General features: G+C 45.1%; 1 protein-coding gene across 7 annotated transcripts in view; it reads right to left on the bottom strand.

Annotated features, from left to right (window-relative positions):
- KCNMA1 (potassium calcium-activated channel subfamily M alpha 1) overlaps positions 1-21,258 on the bottom strand; it is a 764,306-nt gene that overhangs the window by 239,350 nt on the left and 503,698 nt on the right. For all 7 annotated transcript variants that reach the window (XM_069572206.1, XM_069572205.1, XM_069572210.1 and 4 more), the window contains exons 6-9: positions 16,797-16,872; positions 9,894-9,969; positions 6,389-6,559; positions 4,720-4,811 (exon numbers count right to left, since the gene is read on the bottom strand). In XM_069572206.1, the coding sequence (XP_069428307.1) occupies positions 4,720-4,811; positions 6,389-6,559; positions 9,894-9,969; positions 16,797-16,872 (415 nt within the window). The remainder of the gene's footprint in view (positions 1-4,719; positions 4,812-6,388; positions 6,560-9,893; positions 9,970-16,796; positions 16,873-21,258) is intronic.

A 21,258-nucleotide genomic window follows, 5' to 3' on the forward strand; every position in this document is an offset into this window, starting at 1 on the left:
AGTGGAGCAGACTGCGCCCGGGTTAAGGTCCCAGATTGACCCTTTACTAGTGTTGTGACGTCAGGCAAGTCACTGCAAATGCAGATGACGGTGATAGCTTCCTCGCACGGCTGCCGTGGGGCTGCAGAAGGATGGAAGCACCTGTAGATATTATCATTGCCACAGAAGCCAGTCACAAGACTTGGGATCTGTTGATTCATGCTCTCATTTCCAGAAGTATGTGGCACTCCTCCACCTATATAAGGAGGTCTAAGAGAATCCATCATACATTTCTGTTTCACAGACAGATTTCATGAATAGGAGTTAGAGCCTATTCATGAAATAGGGGTTCCCCAGCTAGAAGGGGACACAGACTCCTCACCCAGCCAAGGATCCTCCTCCTAGTAAGTTACATTCAGTTCTTGGCCCCCTTTCCATATTCCTCATCCTCAACTGTCCATCCTTCTCTCTATGTCCTCTGAGCCTTTAGCTACCAGGAATCAGTAGAACAATCCAAATCCAGCTAGCCTCCTATCTCCCAACCACTTGGCCTGGGGCTGCTTCAGCTTCAGGCCCCAGGAGCCCCATCCTGGGAAGCCCATTGTCTGGATGGCTCCCCAGTCCAGCTGGCTCTGACAAGGGGGTTACCGCAGATGGATTCTTCTCCCTGGCTGATTATTTTCCATGGCCCTTGGCCATGTGACCTCAGACCATGATCTTGTCAGTTCTCATAAACTAACCAGGAGTGGGTTGAGTCACAAGCAGAGAGGAAACCTCTGGGGAAAACAGCAGGAGCTGTGGGAGGAAGAAGAGCAAGCTGGGATCCCAAAGGCCATGGGAGCCTCACCCGTCCACTCTACCACCTCTGAGAGGCTTTGAACTTACAGGAAGGGAAAGAAGTGGAGACAGTGGCCTCGAGGCAGGCTGGGCTATAGGAGGGCTACTCTTCTGAATAAGATCTAAGGTCTCAGCCCAAAGAGACTAATTGTTCCCAAGACCTCAACTTGAGAGACTGCCTGACGAGATACTGATTAGACCTTTGGTTATTGACCAAGTCCCTATCTTAGGGACTACATCATAATGGGTAAACTAGAGAATGACTCTCCTTCTCACACTCACATGCACACCCCTATATCTACTGTTGGCTCTGGGTGTCCTGTAGGAGGTCAGGCCAGGGATGTGAGCCCTGGATGCTGTGTTCCTGGTGAGGATGTTCTGGGGACCCTACATGAACTGTTTCTATTATGCCAACATAGATTAGAACTGAAAATGAGGTGCCACTGAAATTTTCATATTCTCCAAAACCCTGAAATTGAGTGTTGTGTGAACAAAACACCATGGTTCTCTACCCAAATTTTTTTGACTTTAAATAATCTTTGAATTTCCAATTCACGTGTCTCCATGGCTTTGGGTCATGTGTTACCTTGAGTTCTCTGACAAGTCAATGCGTTGTTAGAGAAGTTATATTCCAAGCAAAATGTGCACACATAAACAAATCCCTTAACTATGTATACGTTTAAGTTACTTTCTGGGCATCCATCTGATGAAATCTTAGGGAGAATTGATACATGGACATGTGTCCGTGGGTACAGCACATACATTTACGCACACAAGAAAACAGAGGGCAAAGCACACTATTTTAAGTATGAATTCTATCTTTCAACAAAGTTTAGCTGCTTTTCTTTTGCAAATGCATTTAATTTTATCTGGAAACTTTTTGACGTTAGAAATAGAACAACTGTAGTTTCTCATTATGTTTGCTGCCAGAATCCATGCTTGGTTGCTCAACTAAAGACCTTATATTGCTAATTACTACCACATGCCCATATCCCAAGCGAAAGAAAACTTATTGATTCTGACAGCCCATTCTCTCAACACTGAATTCCAAATGAAAACTCAAATTTTGGCCAAACATAACATTTCATCAATCTTGTTCTACTGACTAGAAAAACAACATCAAACAAAGGGTGCTAATGGCCCTTTATTACCGTTCCTTTCCCAAGCTTATATTTTCTGATGAAAGATCTAAGTGACCAAAGGGCTTCTTTAAACTACTTAGTAATTAGCTTTTGAACCAGGAAACAATGCGTAAAGTAAAGCGAACAGCCCCAGTACTGATGACAGAACCTATTTTCTGTCCGCAGGGTCGGGGGACCTCAGAGACCCAGAGGAACATTAAAGGCGGAGTGTGCATTTTCATAAAGGGAGAAGAGAAAAGAGAAAAGACCAGGGTAAAAGTAGTGATAAAAGACGATGGAGATGGAGCCAGAACAAAAGCCGCGGGAAGTCTGTGATCTAAAGCCTTCGACGCGGGGGTTTGAGCAGAGGTGCCAAGGCCAAGGGACAACCGGATGGGACTGGAGTGGGTGAGCGACGTGGGTCTCAGGGCCTCATCTGGGTCACCCGTCAACAAAAGCCCCCCGCCAGCAGGCCCACCCACACTGGACTATGGCAGCTATTTCGGAGGGGAGAAAAAAAATGTACCTGGAGTGAGAGTCGGGAAATATTTTCAACACAGACATCAGGGCAACTGATTTTACTGACATTTTCAGGGGCGGTGAGGGAGAGGGGAAGGCTGGCTGAGACAGTGGCCTGGGGAGGGCATAAAGGCAGCCCGTGTGCCCCGAGTGCCTTCTGCTTTATGGTGACCTGTCCGCACCTTCAAGGCAGAACGAACCGAGAGGCTGTTTTCCTCTTGGCATGGAATAAGTGACCAGAGGAAATCTCTGGACTTATTTGGCCTTTTGGATCTAACCAATGGCCCAGAAATCGGAACAGCTTGGTTCTCATCTCATCCAGGGCTGTTAGATAATAGGAGGAGGAGGGCTCCATCAGAGGGGAGGTGGGAGAACGGCTGCCTCTCCGGAAAAGACGCCAACTGGCCTCCTCTGTCCTCCGTGCCTTTGAAAGGAAACGGGTGTCCTGTGGGTAGTTCAAGAAAATGAGTCCTTTTCCCCACCTCCTCATTTTCCAAACAGAGGACTGGACACCTGAGCTCAGGATGCAGTGGGATCACTGATGGGAGAAGAGGTGGGCTCCTTCCAATGTGACTGTCAGGCAAGGAGGAGGTGGTGGGTGGAAACACGATGCTACTGCTTTTATTTTTCTCTTAAAGAGCAAATAGGCTATTCAAGAGTTCATTTGAAAATGCATAATCATGGCTGATTGTGTTGTTGTATAGCAGAAACCAACACAACACTGTAAAAATTAACAAATATGTATTTAAATTTAATCAAAAGCTCTGGCTCAGATGGTAAAGAATCTGTCTGCATTGCAGGAAACCCAGGTTTGATGCCTGGGTTGGGAAGACCCCCTGGAGAAGGGAATGGCAACCCACTCCAGTATTCTTGTCTAGAGAATTCTATGGACAGAGGAGCCTGGGGGCTCCAGTCCATGGAGTAGCTAAGTCAGACATGCCTGAGTGAAGTTTTTTTAATGTATGGGATAAGAACAAAACAAACAAACAAAAAAAAAACCCTAATTCCATAATAGGAACTTCCATGACTGGGGAAGGGGCAAAGTGATAAAAATATTCTGTATCTTGGTCTGGGCAGTAGTTACTGAGTGTGTACACAGGTACAAAATCCTTGAGCTGTACATAAAGATGTGTATATCTTACTCTGCGGACGTTAAAATGAAAACCAAAACTCAAAAGCAAACAAAATTCAATGCTCAACAAAAGCTTTGAAAGAAAAACAGTACAGAATGCAGTCCACCCTGCCTCCCTCCAATCTTCTCCTTCAAGACAGAGCAGTCAAGGCCTTATATCTACTTAGGAGTAAAACTTCCAGCTGACAGCATCGCCACACACTGACTGTGACGCTGACAAAATGATGTGAGCACAAATCGAAACAGTCCCCGAGAAGAAAGCATTCACGTATGGAAAGCCAGACAAAAGATGCGTCAGGAAGCCCGCGCAGTGCCCTGATAATACTATAAACATATTTCTTGTCCGGAAGGAATTTCAACTGAGTAATGAGTCCCTTTGAAGACCAGCTTGGTGCCTCCTGGCTAAAGAGACTTGGTCTCCTGGTGACCAGCATGCCAATGTGACCTTGATCTTGCCCTCCTTGGGACTTCCCTGCTGGAATATGAGCCCATGGTTTGGCTACACAAAAACCTCATAAGATGGCACCTCTTTAGTCTTAGGGACCAGAATGTAATCAATCATCTAATTAATATAAAGAATGAATAAACTGGGCCTACACATTAGGGATCAGAATAGAAAATATGAGTTCAGTAACACATGGACTCCTTCTAGGACAAATCTATTATGTCTCTTGGAAAGATGGGTGGGGAAGAGAGTTGTGAATGGGATCAGGTCTCAGCAGGTTGTCCTCAGGATAACTTGGAGGGGTCATTCTGACATCATGCCCCACAGAGAATGTGGCCCTTCAGGCGGGGTGTAAGGGGGCAGGACTCGGTCGTCACTGCCACACACACAGAATGCGGCCCTTCTGGTGGGGTGTAAGGGGGCAGGACTCGGCTGTCACTGCCAGAGGGGCTCTGGAAGTCACTCAACCACACCTCTGCTGATGCAACTGACTTACTTTCTGCCTCCGTGTTTGTTAAATGTCCCGCCGAATTTATTCCGATTCAGGATGAGAGCAGCAATTTCGGGCACGTAGCGGGCAAACATTGCCTACATGCATGAAACAAAGAAACAAGAGCCAAAAAAAAAATGGCATGCAGAGAGGATTCTACCGCAGTGGAGGCAGCAACACCTCTTGGCATACTTACTTTCTTCCACTAACCGCACTATAGGAGCCCCCGTATTTCTTGCGGTTTCCTATTAACTCTATGATTTCAGGGACGTAGCTGGCAAACATGGCCTGAGAAGAAGATAGGAAACAGAAGAGAGACTAAAAAGACAGGCCGGAGAAAGGGGGCGACCTTTTCAGAAGGGGGAGGGGGGAAATACTAAGATCTAGAAACACAAAAGGGCTAGAGCTGCAAAGGTACGTATTCATGGGCTGGATTGTATTTAAAAAAAAAAAAAAAAAGCAAGCTTCTGAAGTTACACAGGACAAAAAACAAACATTAACCAACCTAGACAACTAAAAAAAAAAAAACAGAAAAAATCAGTTAAGAAAAATGTAAAGGAGACAGGAATAAATAAATTGACATCTAGCCCTACTAGAGAAATCACACACACACACACACACACACACACACACACACACACACGCTCATTCATAAATTTACACACAATTTTAAGAGAAAACCTTTCTAATTAAAATTCAAATGAGAATCCATGCCTTTATGACTGATTAAAGACAATAAACACCAAGAGGAGATTTAAAATATATATAAACTTTTCCGTTAAAAAAAAAAATCACTAAAAAGCACACAAGGTAAATTTAGGAAATCACATGGGAGGAAAGAATAGTGAGGAGAAACACAAATCTGCCATGTTTTGTCCAACAAACATTGTGCTTGTGGCTGGATAATGAGGTCGTGTGAGCTGCAGGGACCTCACGGTACCGTAGGAACGCGGTGAGCATGTACACACCACACGTACATTTACATACATTTCTCAAATGTATATGCCACATGCATACAAAACAGAGAGTGCGTATGCATGAGATAAACGCATGTGCGGTGTACATATGCGAAAGCTGTGTGTGAGTCTAGGTTTACCTTACACACAGCAAAAATCTAAACATCGCATGGGCTACTCTGAAAGACAAAATGCAGTCCCCGCCAATGAGTGGCCAGAAATCCCCCTTGAAAAGTACATGGTAACCCACCGAGATAATCTGCATAGCCCAGAAAAGCAAACAGTGCGACTTTCTGACTTAAGAGAGTGAGGTTGGAAACACCCACCCGTGTCGCTCTGTGAGGGAGCTGTGGTCTGTTTGCAAAACCATACTCAGCTCACGTGGTGATGTCCACCTGGGGACCAGTGGGCTCTCTGTCCTCTCGGGTGGGGACCCTCCTCTTTAGGCAAGGGCCCAGCCACAGCGTTTGTTGGAAGTTTGGGGAGGACCAGGATAGGGGTGGGGAGCTCTTGAAACCGCAAATTGTCTACAGTATCAACATTATCTACCGGGTCAGGTGACAGCCACTCCTTGCAGAATATCAGAGGCTGAATTCCATTATGAAGGCACAGACCCTCTCACTTGACAAGTGAGCATTCCTTTCTTAAGACAATTAGGCTTGCTCTGGGCTAAATGGCCATCCCTCACAAGGACACGGTGCCTGGGTCTCAGGGAAACAAACTCAGTACTCAAACAAAATAGGCAGAAAAGGCACCGTGGCATTTGGGATTGCCTTAACTGGACTGTAATACTAAGGCGGTCACTTGCTTCTAATACAGAAACACAGGCTCAAATACACAGCCTTCAGAAAATGGATAATAGAAAATATCAATGATCACAAAATCAACATTGTAAGAAAGCGTTTTTACCAGTCCCCCGAGGATGAAGAAGACCATGAAGAGACGCCCAAGCGTGGTTTTTGCATAAACATCCCCGTAACCAACAGTGGACATGGTCACCATGAGCAGATAGACACATTCCCAGTAGGTAAGAGCCTGGTTGTTTTGGAAATTTTCCCACGGGTCCCCTGAATTCTCCACCTAAACCAAGGAGACAGGGGAGAAAAAGGAAAAACATGATAGGCGTAATAAACCAGGAACACCACAACTCCAGCATCTAGGTTACTTTTGGATGTTCTGCATCTTCAATCACAGGAGTTTGCTGCCCCAAGTGGAGCTCTGTAAGTTGGGCCCACAGCCTCTGAACAGGTAGTGGAAGAAGTGGAGTGAAAGCCACATACCCACCAGGCTGATGGGGGCAGAGAGGGAAGGAACTGATGTACATACCCAGAGTCCATTTTCTTCTCATTGTTAAAGATCTGAGGCCAGCAGAATTTTAGGGCACTGCCTCTGGCCGTGTGTTATAGCATTCTTTTCCAGGAAAGAGCCAGAGAGCCCTGCCCTGGTCTAGAGTTTGCTCAGTCCCAAAGAAATCCTGGACCCTCCCACAGAAAGCCTCCTCCTTTCATCCTTTTGACCAAGGAGATGCCTGGGGGACTCTCCTCCTTCAGATTATGCGCCCAAACCCTGAACAGCATCTCTCAGAGTCTGATGAGGCTCTCCCTGCTTTACAGAAGATCAGGGACCACTCTGCCCTGCAAAGTGCAGTAGCCTCCCTCGGGAGCACAAAATGTGAGCTCAGGAGAACTATCCCGAACCGTACACTCTGTAGACCAAGGACCAGCAAGCTTAGTCTGTGCAGGGCCAGACGGTCAATATTTTCGGCTTTGCGGCCCATAGGGTTTCTGCTTTCTGTGGGGACAACTCATCTCTGCAGGTGTAGCAGGAAATCTCTCAGAGGCAATGGGTGTGGAAGGCTTCTGCCCCTAACTTCTTTTTGTTCAGTCGCTCAGTCGTGTCTGATTCTTTGCAACCCCATTGACTGCAGCACGCCAGGTTTCCCTATCTTTCACCATCTCCTGGAGCTTGCTCAAACTCGTGTCTTGAGTCGGTGATGCCATCCAATCATCCATCCTCTGTTGTCCCCTTCTCCTCCTGCCTTCAATCTTTCCCAGCATCTGGGTCTTTTCTAATGAATCAGCTCTTTGCATCAGGTGGCCAAAGTACTGGAGCTTCGGCCTCAGCATCAGTCCTTCCAATGAATTTTCAGGGTTGATTTCGTTTAAGATTGACCGGTTTGATCTCCTTGTAGTCCAAAGGACCCTCAAGAGTCTTCTCAAACACCACAGCTCAAAAGCATCAATTCGTCAGCATTCAGCCTTCTTTATGGTCCAACTTTCACATCAATACATGACTACTGGAAAAGCCATAGCTTTGACTGTATGGACCTTTGTCAGCAAAGTAATGTCCCTGCTTTTTAATATGCTGTCTAGGTTGGTCACAGCTTTTCTTCCAAGGAGCAAGCCTCTTTTAATTTCATGGCTGCCAGAACTATCTGCAGTGATTTTGGAACCCCAAAAAATAAAGTCTGTCACTGTTTCCATTGTTTCCCCATCTATTTGCACGAAGCGATGGGACAAGATGCCATGATCTTCTCTTTTTGAACGTTGAATTTTAAGCCAGCTTTTTCACTCTCCTCTTTCACCTTCACTTGCAGTTGCCCATCTCTGCTTTAGATTCACAAAACACTTCCTGTCCTCCCATCACCTATGATCTGCCAACAAATGTGAGGCAGGTAGGAGAGATTTTGCAGAGGAGAGGGGCTCAGCCTTACCATACACCCAAAGGCCAATGCCTGTGACCTGCCAGAATGGTCCCTGTGGATGGCCTGCCCCAAGCCTCCCGCCAGCCCGCCAGCCTGCCTCTGCAGAAAGTTTCCAAGACCTGGCCTCTTTCACACATCAGTGCCTGTCCTCAATGTGCCCTTTCTCGTGGAGGTTTCCTGGTGAAGCAGAATATACTGGGTTGGCCCAAAAGTTCATTCGGGTCTTTCCATAAAATGTTATGAAATGAACTTTTTGTCTAACCCAGTACTTCACACACCAGTAAGGGTGAGGTCACTGCTGACTGAAAACTACCAACTAACCCTCCATATCGGTGCTTTTTGACATTTGGCAGAGTTAGTGATTATCTAAGGGTGATTTCATCCAAGAATCCCATCAGCATAAAAGGGTGGGTAGGGTGGGGAACCATCAGATCCGGTAACTGAGTGATAGCTCAGACGTTTTCCTTTGAATGCTAATCACAAAAATCCCAATGGGAGGTAGGTAACAATGCTTCCTTGCATCCATTAAGCAGACTGAAGCTCAGCAAGGGAAGGGCAACTTTACTCAAAACTTTCGTTAGATGATGCTCCTTCCAGGTGTAACAGTTTGTGTTTGTATGAAGCATACTTCTCAAAATAGCTATACTCTCTAAAAGCAGGCAGAAATCTGCCCTGGGACTGTGAGTACAGCTTGACTTCACAATATAAGGCTTTCAGTGAGTTGTTAATTTAAAAGAATTAACATTTTTGAGATGCAAAATAACTTGACAGGTAATCAAGCAAAAGAATCAAAGAGGCCTTTTTGTAAGGGGGAATGAGCAAAAGCCACTCATTTGTGTCCGACTATTTGCGACCCCGTGTACTATACAATCCACGGAATTCTCCAGGCCAGAATACTGGAGTGGGAAGCCATTCCCTTCTCCAGGGGATCTTCCCAACCCAGGGATAGAACCCAAGTCTCCCACACTGCAGGCAGATTCTTTACCAGCTGAGCCACAAGGAAGCCCTTATAAGGGGAAAGTGAAGAGAAACTGAGGAATCTGTTATTTGTTACTTACTAAGAGATGTGTGGCTCAGCTGGTAAGGAATCCACCTGCAATGCGGGAGACCAGGGTTCGATCCCTGGGCTGGGAAGATCCCCTGGAGAAGGGAATGGGTGGGTAGGGTGGGGAAATATCAGATCCAGTAACTGAGTTAAAGCTCAGACGTTTTCCTTTGAATGCTAATCACAAAAATCCCCATGGGAGGTAGGTAACAATGCTTCCCACTCCAGTATTCTGGCCTGGAGAATTCCACGGACTACATGGTCCATGGGGTCGCAAAGACTGAGGAACTTTCACTTCACTTCAGGAGATGGGGATCAGACTTCCAACCTGGTCGCCAACCTTTTCCAGTGATTGCTTAGGAAGCACCGCCATCTTGTGGTTTTCTGGGGTTATTGCAGACAGAATAAAAATTTTAAAAATCTTCGGAAGCCCCTGCCCCAGCTATACAGGTGAGCTGAAAAACACAGGTTTAGAGTGTGAACATGACTCACCATTTGGAACTAGTTTGGGGTAAAAGGGTTGGAACCTAGACAACTTGTGTGGTTGTTTTTCCTTTTTATGCATTCTCCAGCAGGGCTGAAGTTTGTCTCCCAGGTAATAAAATGACTTTGAGAGGGTCTTCTTCCAGAAAAGTCAGAACGGAAGCATCTTCAAGGATACTTACCAAATGGATGAACCCGGCTGCTGTGAGCCACGTGCTGATGAAAATGGAGAGCAGATTCACCAGCTTGATGGAATTACTGTGCAAAAGAGACAAAAAGCAAGATCCCCAAGTTACAGAAGACCTTGTTGGGAGTGGCTTCCAGAGCAACAGCGCCCCTTTAAGGAGGAGGCAGCCCACCCCCAAGCCCCCAGTGTTCCTCCGTCATAAAGCAGCAAATGTAGTTCAGGCTGGAGCCTGTAGGAAGATGACATCCGAGTTGCTGAAAGGAGTCCCTAAATAAACCCCTCTGGTTGTTTAAAATTTTTTTTATTAATATTTACTTTGAACATTTTTATGTCTACAGAAATAGTGAAAGACGGGTGTAATAAACACTGAGATGCCCTTCACCTAACATTTTGACACATTGGCTTTATCTGTATATTTTCTCTCTCTTTCTCTTTTTTTTCTGGATGAAACCATTTACAAGCACGTTGTAGACATCACAACACAAACCTTATAAACTCTTCAGCGCTCAACACCTAAGAAGGACACAATGTAAAATAATCATAGTCCAATTGTCCTACCCAAGGAAATTAACACATTCAGTAATGTCATCTAATATTCACTCCCAAGCTAGATTTCTGCAGCTGCTCCAAAACGAGGCTTATTGACTCTCTCAGGTTTTCACCCTAAGGAAGTAAGAGATAATAACGTGCTGCACTTGACTATTATGTGGCTTTAATCTAGGAGTCAGGAAACTTTTCTAACAAAGGGACAGACAGTAAATATCCAGGCTTTGCTGGGACATAAAGACTCTGTTGCAACTATACACAGGAGACCTGTAAAGGAATTAGTTGTGGCTGTGTTCCAATAAAACTTTATTTACAAAGACAGGCAGTGGGCTCACTGGCCCATAGGCTATGTATTTTCCATTCGCTGCTTTATTCTCCTTTAATCTGTATATAACACGCCCCCCCCCGCCCACCCCCCACCCCCACCACACACACACACACACACACACATACACACACCCTTTTTATTATGTCTTTCTGTGATTATTTTATTTTCTATGCAGCCAAGCCTGCTGTTATCCAGAAAGTTCCATATTCTGGATTTGTCTGACTGTTGCCCCCTGACAAGATCCTGTTTCAATACATCTGTTGCGAATACCTGCCTGGGATGGCATCACATCAGGAAATTTCAACTGTTACACCAGGTTCAGTCACTTGGTATCTGTGGGAGCCCCAGGTGGCGCCACTGAGAGGCACCAGGTTCCCTTTGTAATCAATATGCCAGTCGGGGAGTGGGACTCTGGGGCTATAGGCATATCCTATTCCCTAACAATCTTACACCTAAAAATTTCAGCATGCACTGGTGTTCTTTGAGAAGATCAACTGGAACTCACTAGATATCTAGCTCCCTGAGAGTAGAGGCCTTGTCGGCCAGAAGCCGGGGAGTGGAGAGTCCCTGGCACACAGTAGGGCCTCTAAGAACTTGCACAGAGTGAGCTGGTCTCCCCTCTGCATTCTTCCTACCTGCCTTCACCCCGTTTACTCCCACTGGCTGTACAGCTCCTCAACCACTGCTGCCAGGGGGTTGTTCCCCTGTCCAAGGGCCCTCGTGGACTAAAACACTATGTCTACACTGCCTCCGTCCACACCCGCTGAAGTTTCAGATTCTCCCACCACTATTCTTCTACATAAACTCTTGCAACTCCTATCCAAGCCAAAAATATCTGCCAAGTCTTTGTTCACGCTATGACTCAGCTTGAAAGCCCTCCCCAGCTACTGAATATTTCCCTTTCTCCAAAGCTTGGTACAGCCCGTGCCTCCTCCTTAAAGCAACTCTACCCACTGGCAATACAAGGCGACCTGTGGCTCTTTCATCTCCAGCTAATCATTGGATGCCAATCCCACTCTCTTAAGCCATCGCTTTTACACTTCTAGTTGACTCTCTTGTGTTCCCAACTGCATCGTGCAGAAAAGAACCCTATTTTCTATCTTTTTCAGTCTTCCCAGAGGGGTGTAACACTGCCCACAGGCTGGTTCAGCCCATCGGACTTCACAGATTGATCTCTGACCCCTTCCACCTCTTTCTCAAAGGAAAACAAACGACTGGAATTCTGAGAGTTTAAGATCAACCCTAATAAGAATGGCTAGCACAGTTCTCTCACAGGATTTACCATGCGCACTGCCATGTTATTAATTCATCTAATCTTCATGTATATTAATTCATCTAATCTTCATAAAGACGCTATGAGTTGGTCCCAAGGTTAAGAAACTGACCCAAGTTCACACAAGTAGGAGGCAGCAGAGTTGGGATTTGAACCCAGGCAGTTTGGCCCCAAAGACTTCCCTTTTGCCCACTACATTATACAACAAGAATCACAGACTGGGGTCCACCAGAAAGTCCTCCTTGTCGTGAAAGCAAAGCTGTGACTCCCCCACTCTCTTGCATAGGATATGAAGAGGGTCAGAGGGCACTGCCCCAGAGAGGAGAGAGGTTACCACCATATCCACTGCCCAACCAGTTTCTCAAGGGGAGGCCAGAATAAAGTAAAAGCCTCCTCTGAGGTACATCAACACTGCGGAGTGAGAGACTCACGAGGAACAGGTAGTCAGTAGCAAAGAAAGAGATCTCAGGGATGCCTGTGTTGTTCAGCTTCTCAGAAGATAATTAAGTGCCGAGGTGACTCACTTACATAGTCCTGGATGCTGGAACAAAGCAGTGTCCCAACAAGAACTGTGCAGAGCCCTCTTGAGATATTAAAACTATGGGAGTCTCCAGGCCTCGTGGTGCTTTGGAAAATGACCTAATATGGTGATTATTAATCTCTAAGTGATTGTCACAGTGATATTAATAGCACTTAAGGGAGCTCTCTGTTGTGTAGAGAACATTTAATCATTGTTGCTGAAAGAGTCTATTAAGCACTGAAATCTGATTATTTTTATGGCATCTGCATTATTACAGATCCCCAGTATTAGGATTTGCTTTTCAAATTAACCTCTATGACCAGGCAATCATCTAAAAGCTCTATGCAAGAGATACAAGATTAACCCTTGGTGCACTCTCTCCATATTCTAAAATTGAACCTCACCAGGTTGCAAAGAGCTCCCTGGAAGGAGGAAAAGGGTTGCAGGGCAGGTCTGTGGGCTCTGCGTGGACACTGGAGATAAAGACTTGAGGGCCAAGTCCAGAAGTCTGGACTGAACCCTAAGGTCCTAAGGATGAGAGTGATTGGAACAATTCAGATCCTAGCATTCTCGTGATAAGGGATAAAAAGTGTGATCTCTGCCTGATAGCCTAACTTCACTTTTGTGTTTTCTGTTACTGTTTCTGGGCCCCTGGCCCATGAGTTCTCACTAGCCACGAAAGCAGATTATGAATCATTATACACGGGCAGACACAGAGACCATCCTGTTTTTACAGATCAGAGACCTTTCTCAGGACTCTGTAGATACTGGGGGAGAAAGAGAGAGAGAGAGATGGTGTGTGTCTCTGTAGATACTGGAATAATGAATGTCCATCTCTTTCCAAGATCATCACTAAAAGCATAGAACCACGGGGGTTATCTTTGCTCAGTGAATTTACCAGGACATGTTTTGGTTGACACTGAAAATGTCATCCTCCTTCCAGAGAGAAACACAAATTCGTCCCAGTTCCGGTTGATTAGTATCTTCCCCTCTGCTTCTGGCTGAGAATACAGATAGGTACCAATATCTTTAGCTTGTTTCATTGTTACATTTGCCAGACAGGTGTGAAGCCCCCTCAAAGTCAACTGCACTGTATCCCACGGGGACGAAGGGACTGAGCTATTAAGGCACAAGGTGAAGCCAATTCAAGTTCTGTCAATTCTACGCCTTAAATACAGTTCAATCTCTCTCGCTCTTCAAAGGCCAGTCCCTGTTACCAATGCCTGGACAACTGCCCCCCTGACATCTAAACATCGATGGCTTAGATGTTTCAAACCCACCCACCTTCCACACAATTTCCACGTGGAATTCATGACATCTGAGAGCCTTCATGATGTGGGCTCTGCCTGCAAGTCTCTGTATTGAATATTCTTTTAAAGGACTTTAAACTTGGAGCCATTTCTGAGGCCATTTAGGTAGTACAGTGGTTTCAGTTTCCAAAATGTTAAAAAAAAAAAAAAAGTGTGTTGTTTAGGTAAATGATGGTAAGTATTGTACATACCATGGAATACTATGTGGGAAATAAGTGACACGCTAGAATAGTTGTTGTGGTTGTCTAGTCACTAAGTCGTGTCCAACTCTTTGTGACCCCACAGACTGTAGCCCGCCAGGCTCCCCTGTCCATGGGATTTCCCGGGCAAGAATATTGGAGTAGGTTACCATGCCTTCCTCCAGGGGATCTTCCTGACCCAGGGATTGAACTCACATCTCCTGCACTGGCAGGCAGGTTCTTTACCACTGAGTCATCAGGGAAGTTCCTCCAAGGGCTCTCTTCTCTCACTTACTTTCCTTTTGCAGCTGCCGTGACTGGAAGTCAGCTGCACCCTCCCTCCCTCTCACATGCCCAGTCTCCAGCCTCACCAAGATGACACCTGTCTGTCTACAAGGCTTACTGAAGACACCCTCTTTGCCTTGAAAAGATCCTTGACTGCCCCTAACTCAAGCTGAGACTTACTTAACTATTCTCCGCTATGCCTCCCAAGGTCTGCACCCCAGTACCAACCATAGTTGGCTCTCCCTCCCTCAGGGGCTCTCAGAAAGCAGAACTCAATCCTGGCACCCTCTCACTGCTGCACAGATGGGTGCTCGATTCAGGCTTGAACTGACCTACTCACACGGTTGTGACCATAAGCCAAAGGAAGTGGGACAATTCCAAGTGTGAGGCTGAGATGGAAACCATCCTCCAATGACAGAGGAGTTTAATTCCGTGGGAAGTGGGATGCTGGGAAAATGTTTGGGGCTTAAGATGGCAGATTCCATGGTAGCCCGCCACCTCATGACTCTCCCAACTTAGAAAGTCACCTCTTACCCTCACTCATCGCTTCAGTTATTCCCCTCCTCTGCACTGGGAGAAGGAACCGCCTTAATTGTAGAGTTCTCAGGAGCACTGTTTCCCCAAGGGATGCCAGTGCTATTTCCTACATCTAAACGAAAGTTTGCGCCCCCCACCCCCCCATCCCAAGAAGTGGGAAATTGGTGGATCTCTTGGCAAAAGCTCAGAAAAGGATATTTAAACAGATGGCTTATCATTCTCCTAAGTCCAGAAAGGATTTGCGTGGAGTACAAGGAAGGTGAGAACATAGTTCTTTCTGTGTTATTCCTCGGAGTGATGGCACCTTCTTAAAATGCTGGGGTCCGAGGATTAAAAGACTCCTGAATAAGTAATCACGAAACAGGGAGACAGAGGCACTCTACCATGTTAGACAGTGTGGATAGCTCCATATAACACCGTCCCCATGAGTGTCTCTTAAATACAGCCCCTGTGATCCGCACTGGGTCCTCGCCAAGTCTACCTTTAAAAACCAGTGTAGCAAATATGATATAGGCAAACCTGAGGGATGGCTAGCTTTGTCAATCATTTTAATTTCAAGAGTAATATGGGTCCATTGCACACAAGAGTCATAAAATGGTAGAAATGAAGGTTACTGTCACTCAGAAGAAATATGAAGACTAACAATATTCATCCTATATTAATAGTAGTACACACAATGGAGCACCAACAAATTCTGAGCCCAGGATTATGAAAGTAAGGGTGCTGGAACACACTGTAGATGACGTCCACGGCATTCGATGCTCATTTTCTTTTTATCTTGACTAACAGAAAGTGAATTTATTCCCCCATTCACATAGACGAATAGTTAGCAAGGGGAAATCAATCTGGAATTAAAACAAACAAAAATAAACGAAAACCACTAAGACCCTAAGAGGAAAGCCAATAGCCTGTCACACTTGTTGGAGGTGACATATTCCGGAAGTTGAGTCCCAGCCTCAGTTACTGGGAAAACAATGCTAAGTCCAAGTCCCCCTCGCGCTCCCCCCCCCCCGCCCGCCCCGAGTGCAGGTGTATTAATTATAAATCACAAACTCGGAGGTGTCCTGTTTTTCATCATTTATCAAACACGCTAAGGCCAACCGAAGAGGAAATGGAACATTAGCAGTGAGTTTCTCAAAGTGTAATTTCCTATGAGAGAAATTTATGACCTGTACTTATTCTCCATTAAAAGACGTCCAACCTCTTTTATTAGTTTATTCATCAAGGCAGCCCTGGTTTCAGGCCAGCTCTGAGAACCTGCAGGTCATCAGGAAAAGGGTCTCTGGGGAATTTTTTTCTCCTGGTCCAGTAGTGTTTTCCAGATCATAACACAGTTAACAGAAGCAGTCATGGTGCCTTCAGCAGGAGGTTTTTAGGTATTCCCCAGAAGGCAATTCACAGAGCAAGCCCCAGGGGCTACATGGGCTATAAAGTGAACATCCAGAATGTACTTTGAAATGAAATGATTTTCTGTTTGCCGTATGAGGTTTGTGATCGCCTCTCAAAGAGCATTGCTTCCCCTGCTTTTATAGCCAGGTTCAATTTCTTATTTAGTGATGTAATAAAGGGGTGATTTAAAACCTGTGAGCAAGGACTTCCCAATCAGTGAGCAGACCTATCCCTCACCCACTGCGCTCCTCTCTCCCCGATGCTGTGGCTGGTGCCCAAGCAACCCCACGTGGTGCCCCCAAACTGTCTCTACTCCCCACATACACGGCCCTTTCTCTTCTCTTCACAGAGTTCCCTGCCCCACACAAGATCCAACGCTAGGCTCTCCCTGGATTTCTGGATTGGAGCATTGTCTCTGTGCACAAAAGAATGCTAATTTTATCGTAATGAAAGCAAATATACCTGATATTTACAGCTTAGCACTGGGGACCAGAAGGAGGAAAAAAAAAAATAGGAGAAAGAACATCTCACCTTGTTTTCAGGATATTCAGAAACTGTAAAATTTCTGAAAACTGGATCAGCCTGAGAGCTCTTAAAAATCTCAAACCTGGAAAGAGAAATGAAATTAGAGCTGCGTTATTTCCAATGTGTAGTTTTAATGGCCACACTCTGCTGCTGGATTTCGAGCTGCCAAGGTTGCGGGGACACGAAATTCCTGCAGAAGACTGAACCACTCAGTACCTTGGATGTAGTCCTTCATCCTGATCTTGACTGGCTTAATCTCAGCTGGTAACCTGACATTCCCATTAAAGGGGGCCTGTGTGGAGCCAGAGCAGAGGGCTTTCTGGTGGGGAGAGCCTAGTTCACTGAGCTCTCTCGTGTCCATCTCCGATTTAAAGCTCTATGTCTAAGTTACACGGCTGTTTGAGAGGATTCTGTCTCTGAAAAATACTGGGAATAGCTCAGTGTAACCCTTGTGCTAAGAGCAGATTAGGAACAAATCGGATAACCTCACCTCTTTGGTGAATTTCCTTTCAATTTTTATCTTCAGTCCTGATAAAATGAAGAGCACAGCCCATGGTGTTATCTGTTTCCCACAAAGTTCTATATTTTTCTCCCAATCAAAAAAAAAAAAAAAAAAAAAAAAAAACCTCAAATCAATAAGATCTCACACCCCATAACTTCAGGATTCAAAACTTCTAAAATTCCATTTTACTGAATGTCAAGATAAATGCTTTTTCTTCAGAAATCAGCAACCTCTCTTGAATGAAGAAGAAGCAGTGTTTCTACATGCGAAGAGAGAGAGGGAAAAGGGGAAGGAAGACCCAACTGAAGATTCAAGGAAATACAAATTATTGTTGGGTTTTAATAGCCATGAGTAAAATGTATTTCTGTTGAGATCAAATTAGTGAGTCAAAAGCAATCTGAGTGGCACAGGACTTTGAAGCTTGGCAGTCTTGCAAGAGTACTGTTCACAAAATACTGATTATCGCAGCTCTGGGACACTTTCCACATCACACCTGCTCTCAAGGGGATAAGTTCTTGTGCGTATTTTCTGAGAGCATTTTATTAAGCTGCCCCATATGTCGTGCGTGGAGCTGTGCACAGAGTGGGCTGAACTGTGAATGGTTAGCTCAGAGCCAGTGGGTGAGACTTTATTTGGCGCCTTATCTGAGGCAGCAAACGGGGAAGGTGTGCAGAGCAGAGAGAAGAGGCTGTGGTGATTCTCTTATGACCCCAGGGTGAATCAAGGAAAGAAGACAGATCGGAGGTGTTCTCCTAAATGGCTCCACACTGGGCCCAGATAGACGATTCTTCATTCAAGCATAAGGTGAAAGAAAAAACTAACATAAAGCACGCAGACAGAAGGATGAAAGGATGTGGCTCAAAAGGAAAATTTCTCATCTAAAAGGATTTAACTTCATGGACAGAGGATTTTTCAGAAAACATCGGCCTTCTGTTCTGAATGATATTCATCTTACTTTTATTAAACAAGAAAGTGCAGAGATGAGAAGGGATGTAGATGAAACAAAAGGCTCCAGAGCCCAAAACACAGTCCTAACTGAGCTGATGAAAGGTGGACTTCACACTGCTGAAAACTGACGCAGAGGGCAAAATGGAGGCGCCGTCTCACGAGGCAGAAAGCACAAGAAAAGGGAGGGGAAAAGATGAAACGTAAGGGAACAGAAACGAAGTGGAGATTACAGAGACCCAACCTACGAGTGAAATGTGTTCCAAGGGGAAGTACAGACGACACGCAGATCATAAATAATGGCCAGGACATCATAGGAGTGCAAGGCAAAATGCATGACCGGCTCTGTAAGACTGACACCAAGAAATCACCTATTCGTATCCTTCAAATTGTAAGCATTAAAATAATTGAAAATATAAAAAAATCACAGTGATGAGGGTGGGGGAGAGGGTTATAATTAATGCAACTAAGATTTTATTATATATCAGTAAGTGTTAAATGACAATTGAGCAAAACTCAGAATTTTAAAACAAAGAGAGTCTGACCCAAGATTTTTATACTCTGTCAAGTAGTTGTTCAACAGTAATAAAGGAAACAAAAAATACTTTCAAATATCCAAGTTTTCAGAAAATGTATTGTTTGTATGAAATGTTTGCAAAGATGTTCTTAAGTCTTATTAAATCACAATGGGCAGAGGGGCAGGCTGAAAAGTGAGTTTTTAAAATAAACGTTCCCACTGGTTCTAAGCACCCAGCCCAACCTGGATGGCTGATCTGACTCCAGCATCACTGTCACATACCGCTGGGAGATAAAATAATAGCACATTCAGAAGCTCGACATGGGCAAGGACTGGCAGTTAGCACTGAAACCAGTCAGGATATAAGGATGTTTCAGTAATGTGTTAGCCACTGATAATTTCATCCTGAAAAATTTGTGTGTGAGTGAATTTTCATTTATGGAAACAAAAATAGAATACAAATGACCCACACTTTCGACGGCATATCTTTCTTTATCGTGAAGCAATGCCTTTTGTAGCCTATGTTATTTGTTGGTCGCTTGTCACATTTTAAAGCAACTCAGAAAAATAAGTGTGTGAAAATAAAGGTAAGGAAAAAAGAATGCTGCAGTCACTAGGCCCTGTCCTCTCGCTGGCTGTAAACCGGAGACCTGGGTTTGAGCACTTTCCTAAGGAGAGCAAGCAGGAAGACACTCTAGGATTAATAATGTACGAAAGAGGAAAACAAGCTGGTTCTCAGGAGAAGAGGAGAGCCCAGGATGGAGACGCAGGACAAAGGTCTCCCTGTCAAAGGGGCTCGGGGTGATGCAGGAGCAACATTCTTACATACTAAACAACTGTGGGCTTTGGTTACTTGACCGCCTTGTGCTGGTCACTATCACAGCACGAGGCTTCACTAGTGCAAATGAGAAACAATATTCTACCCAGGTTAAGAAACAAATCAGTGTTGGGACTTCCTGGTGGTCCAGTGGTTAAGAGTCTGCCTTGCAATGCATGGGACGCAGGTTCAATCCCTGGTCTGGGAACTAAGATCCCACATGCTGCAGAGCAACTAAGGCCATGTGCCACAACTAACCCCTGAGGCAGCCAAGATGAATAAATAAATAAGTATTTTTTAAAAATCAGTCTACATGCTCTCCTCAGATTACGCTAGACATTCTGGAGAAATGCATGGTCTGGAGTGTTGATCTTCCAGGCCACACATCACAACAGCTCCCTAACTGCTTTCCCCGCTGGACACTTTGTGGTCAGTCCTCAGCAGAGCAGCCAGAGAGCCTGTCACCAGCTAAAATGGGTCATGCCGCCCCTCTGCTCAAAATCCTCCAATGTGCCCATTCCACAGAGAGTAGAAGTCAAAGTCCCTCAAGGACCTAAAGCAAGGCCAGTCCTCATTCTTTCCAGACCTGCTGACCCCCTCCTCCCTTTTATGCTGTTAATATCAATACTTAACGTCTCAGCTGAATGTCTTCCTCGGTGAACCTGCCTCAGGGCCTTTGCACATACTCTTCCCTCTGCCTGGAAAGTTGTTGCCCAAATGGTGCACTCACTCACCTCCTTCAAGTGTTTGATCAGCGTTAACTTTCTCAGTGAGACCTTCCCTGGCTATGCTGTCTAAAAGCACAATTCCCCCTACAACCCTACCCACCCCCAAAAAACTCTTCATTCCACTTGCCTGTTTGACTTTTCTCCCCAGCATGAAGCACAGTTACTTACTTACATAATTCACCTTCTGTCTCCTTATCTATAGCGCCACCTCTAGGAGGAGAGGGACTGATGTTTATTTTGTTCACGGCTGTATCCCACGTACCTAAAATAGTGCCTGGCATAAGGTGGCTACTCAGCAAACACTTGCTTGAATTGAACTGAATGAATCAGACTTCTGAGAAAGAATTAGACAGCAGAGAGCTAAAGATTAGCTGCTCCACTTGTGGAACCCTGAGATTACACACTGTCTACTAGAGGGAAAAGCCATGACCTCTGAAGGTTCACTTGACAGAGGCCAGGGCTGGCATTTAGGAAGTAAGAAGGAGCCCAATCAGGAAAGAGCCTTGACCCACGGTCATGCTGCTGAACCCAGAGAGGTCCTGAAAGAGAATGGACAGCAACCTCACATTCCATAACGAGGCCAAGAAAAGGAAACAGTGGAAAGGGCAATGCCTAAGCAACAAATATTCATCTCCTTTGCTTTATGACATTATATTCTTATAATTTAGTGTATATAAGGTAAAATTTCTCTGAAATAAAATTATATTTTTAGGAGACAGAAAACAGCCATAACAGAGTTGTGAAGAAAATGAAATGTTAATTATGCCCTCCAAAAGTCTACATTGTTCCACGAGCCAGTTCCTTTAAACTATCCAAATACAGTAAACTTCTCTACATACTCCCTAGTATATGCTTAAGTAGTAAAAATGGGCTTTTCTTTTTCTGTACTCTGTATTGGTTAGGAAAGGGGCATTACCTAGACATAGGTACCCCACATATTAAAAGGAAAAAATGACAAG

This window comes from Ovis canadensis, chromosome 25, assembly GCF_042477335.2.
Source record: "Ovis canadensis isolate MfBH-ARS-UI-01 breed Bighorn chromosome 25, ARS-UI_OviCan_v2, whole genome shotgun sequence".
NCBI lineage: Eukaryota > Metazoa > Chordata > Mammalia > Artiodactyla > Bovidae > Ovis > Ovis canadensis.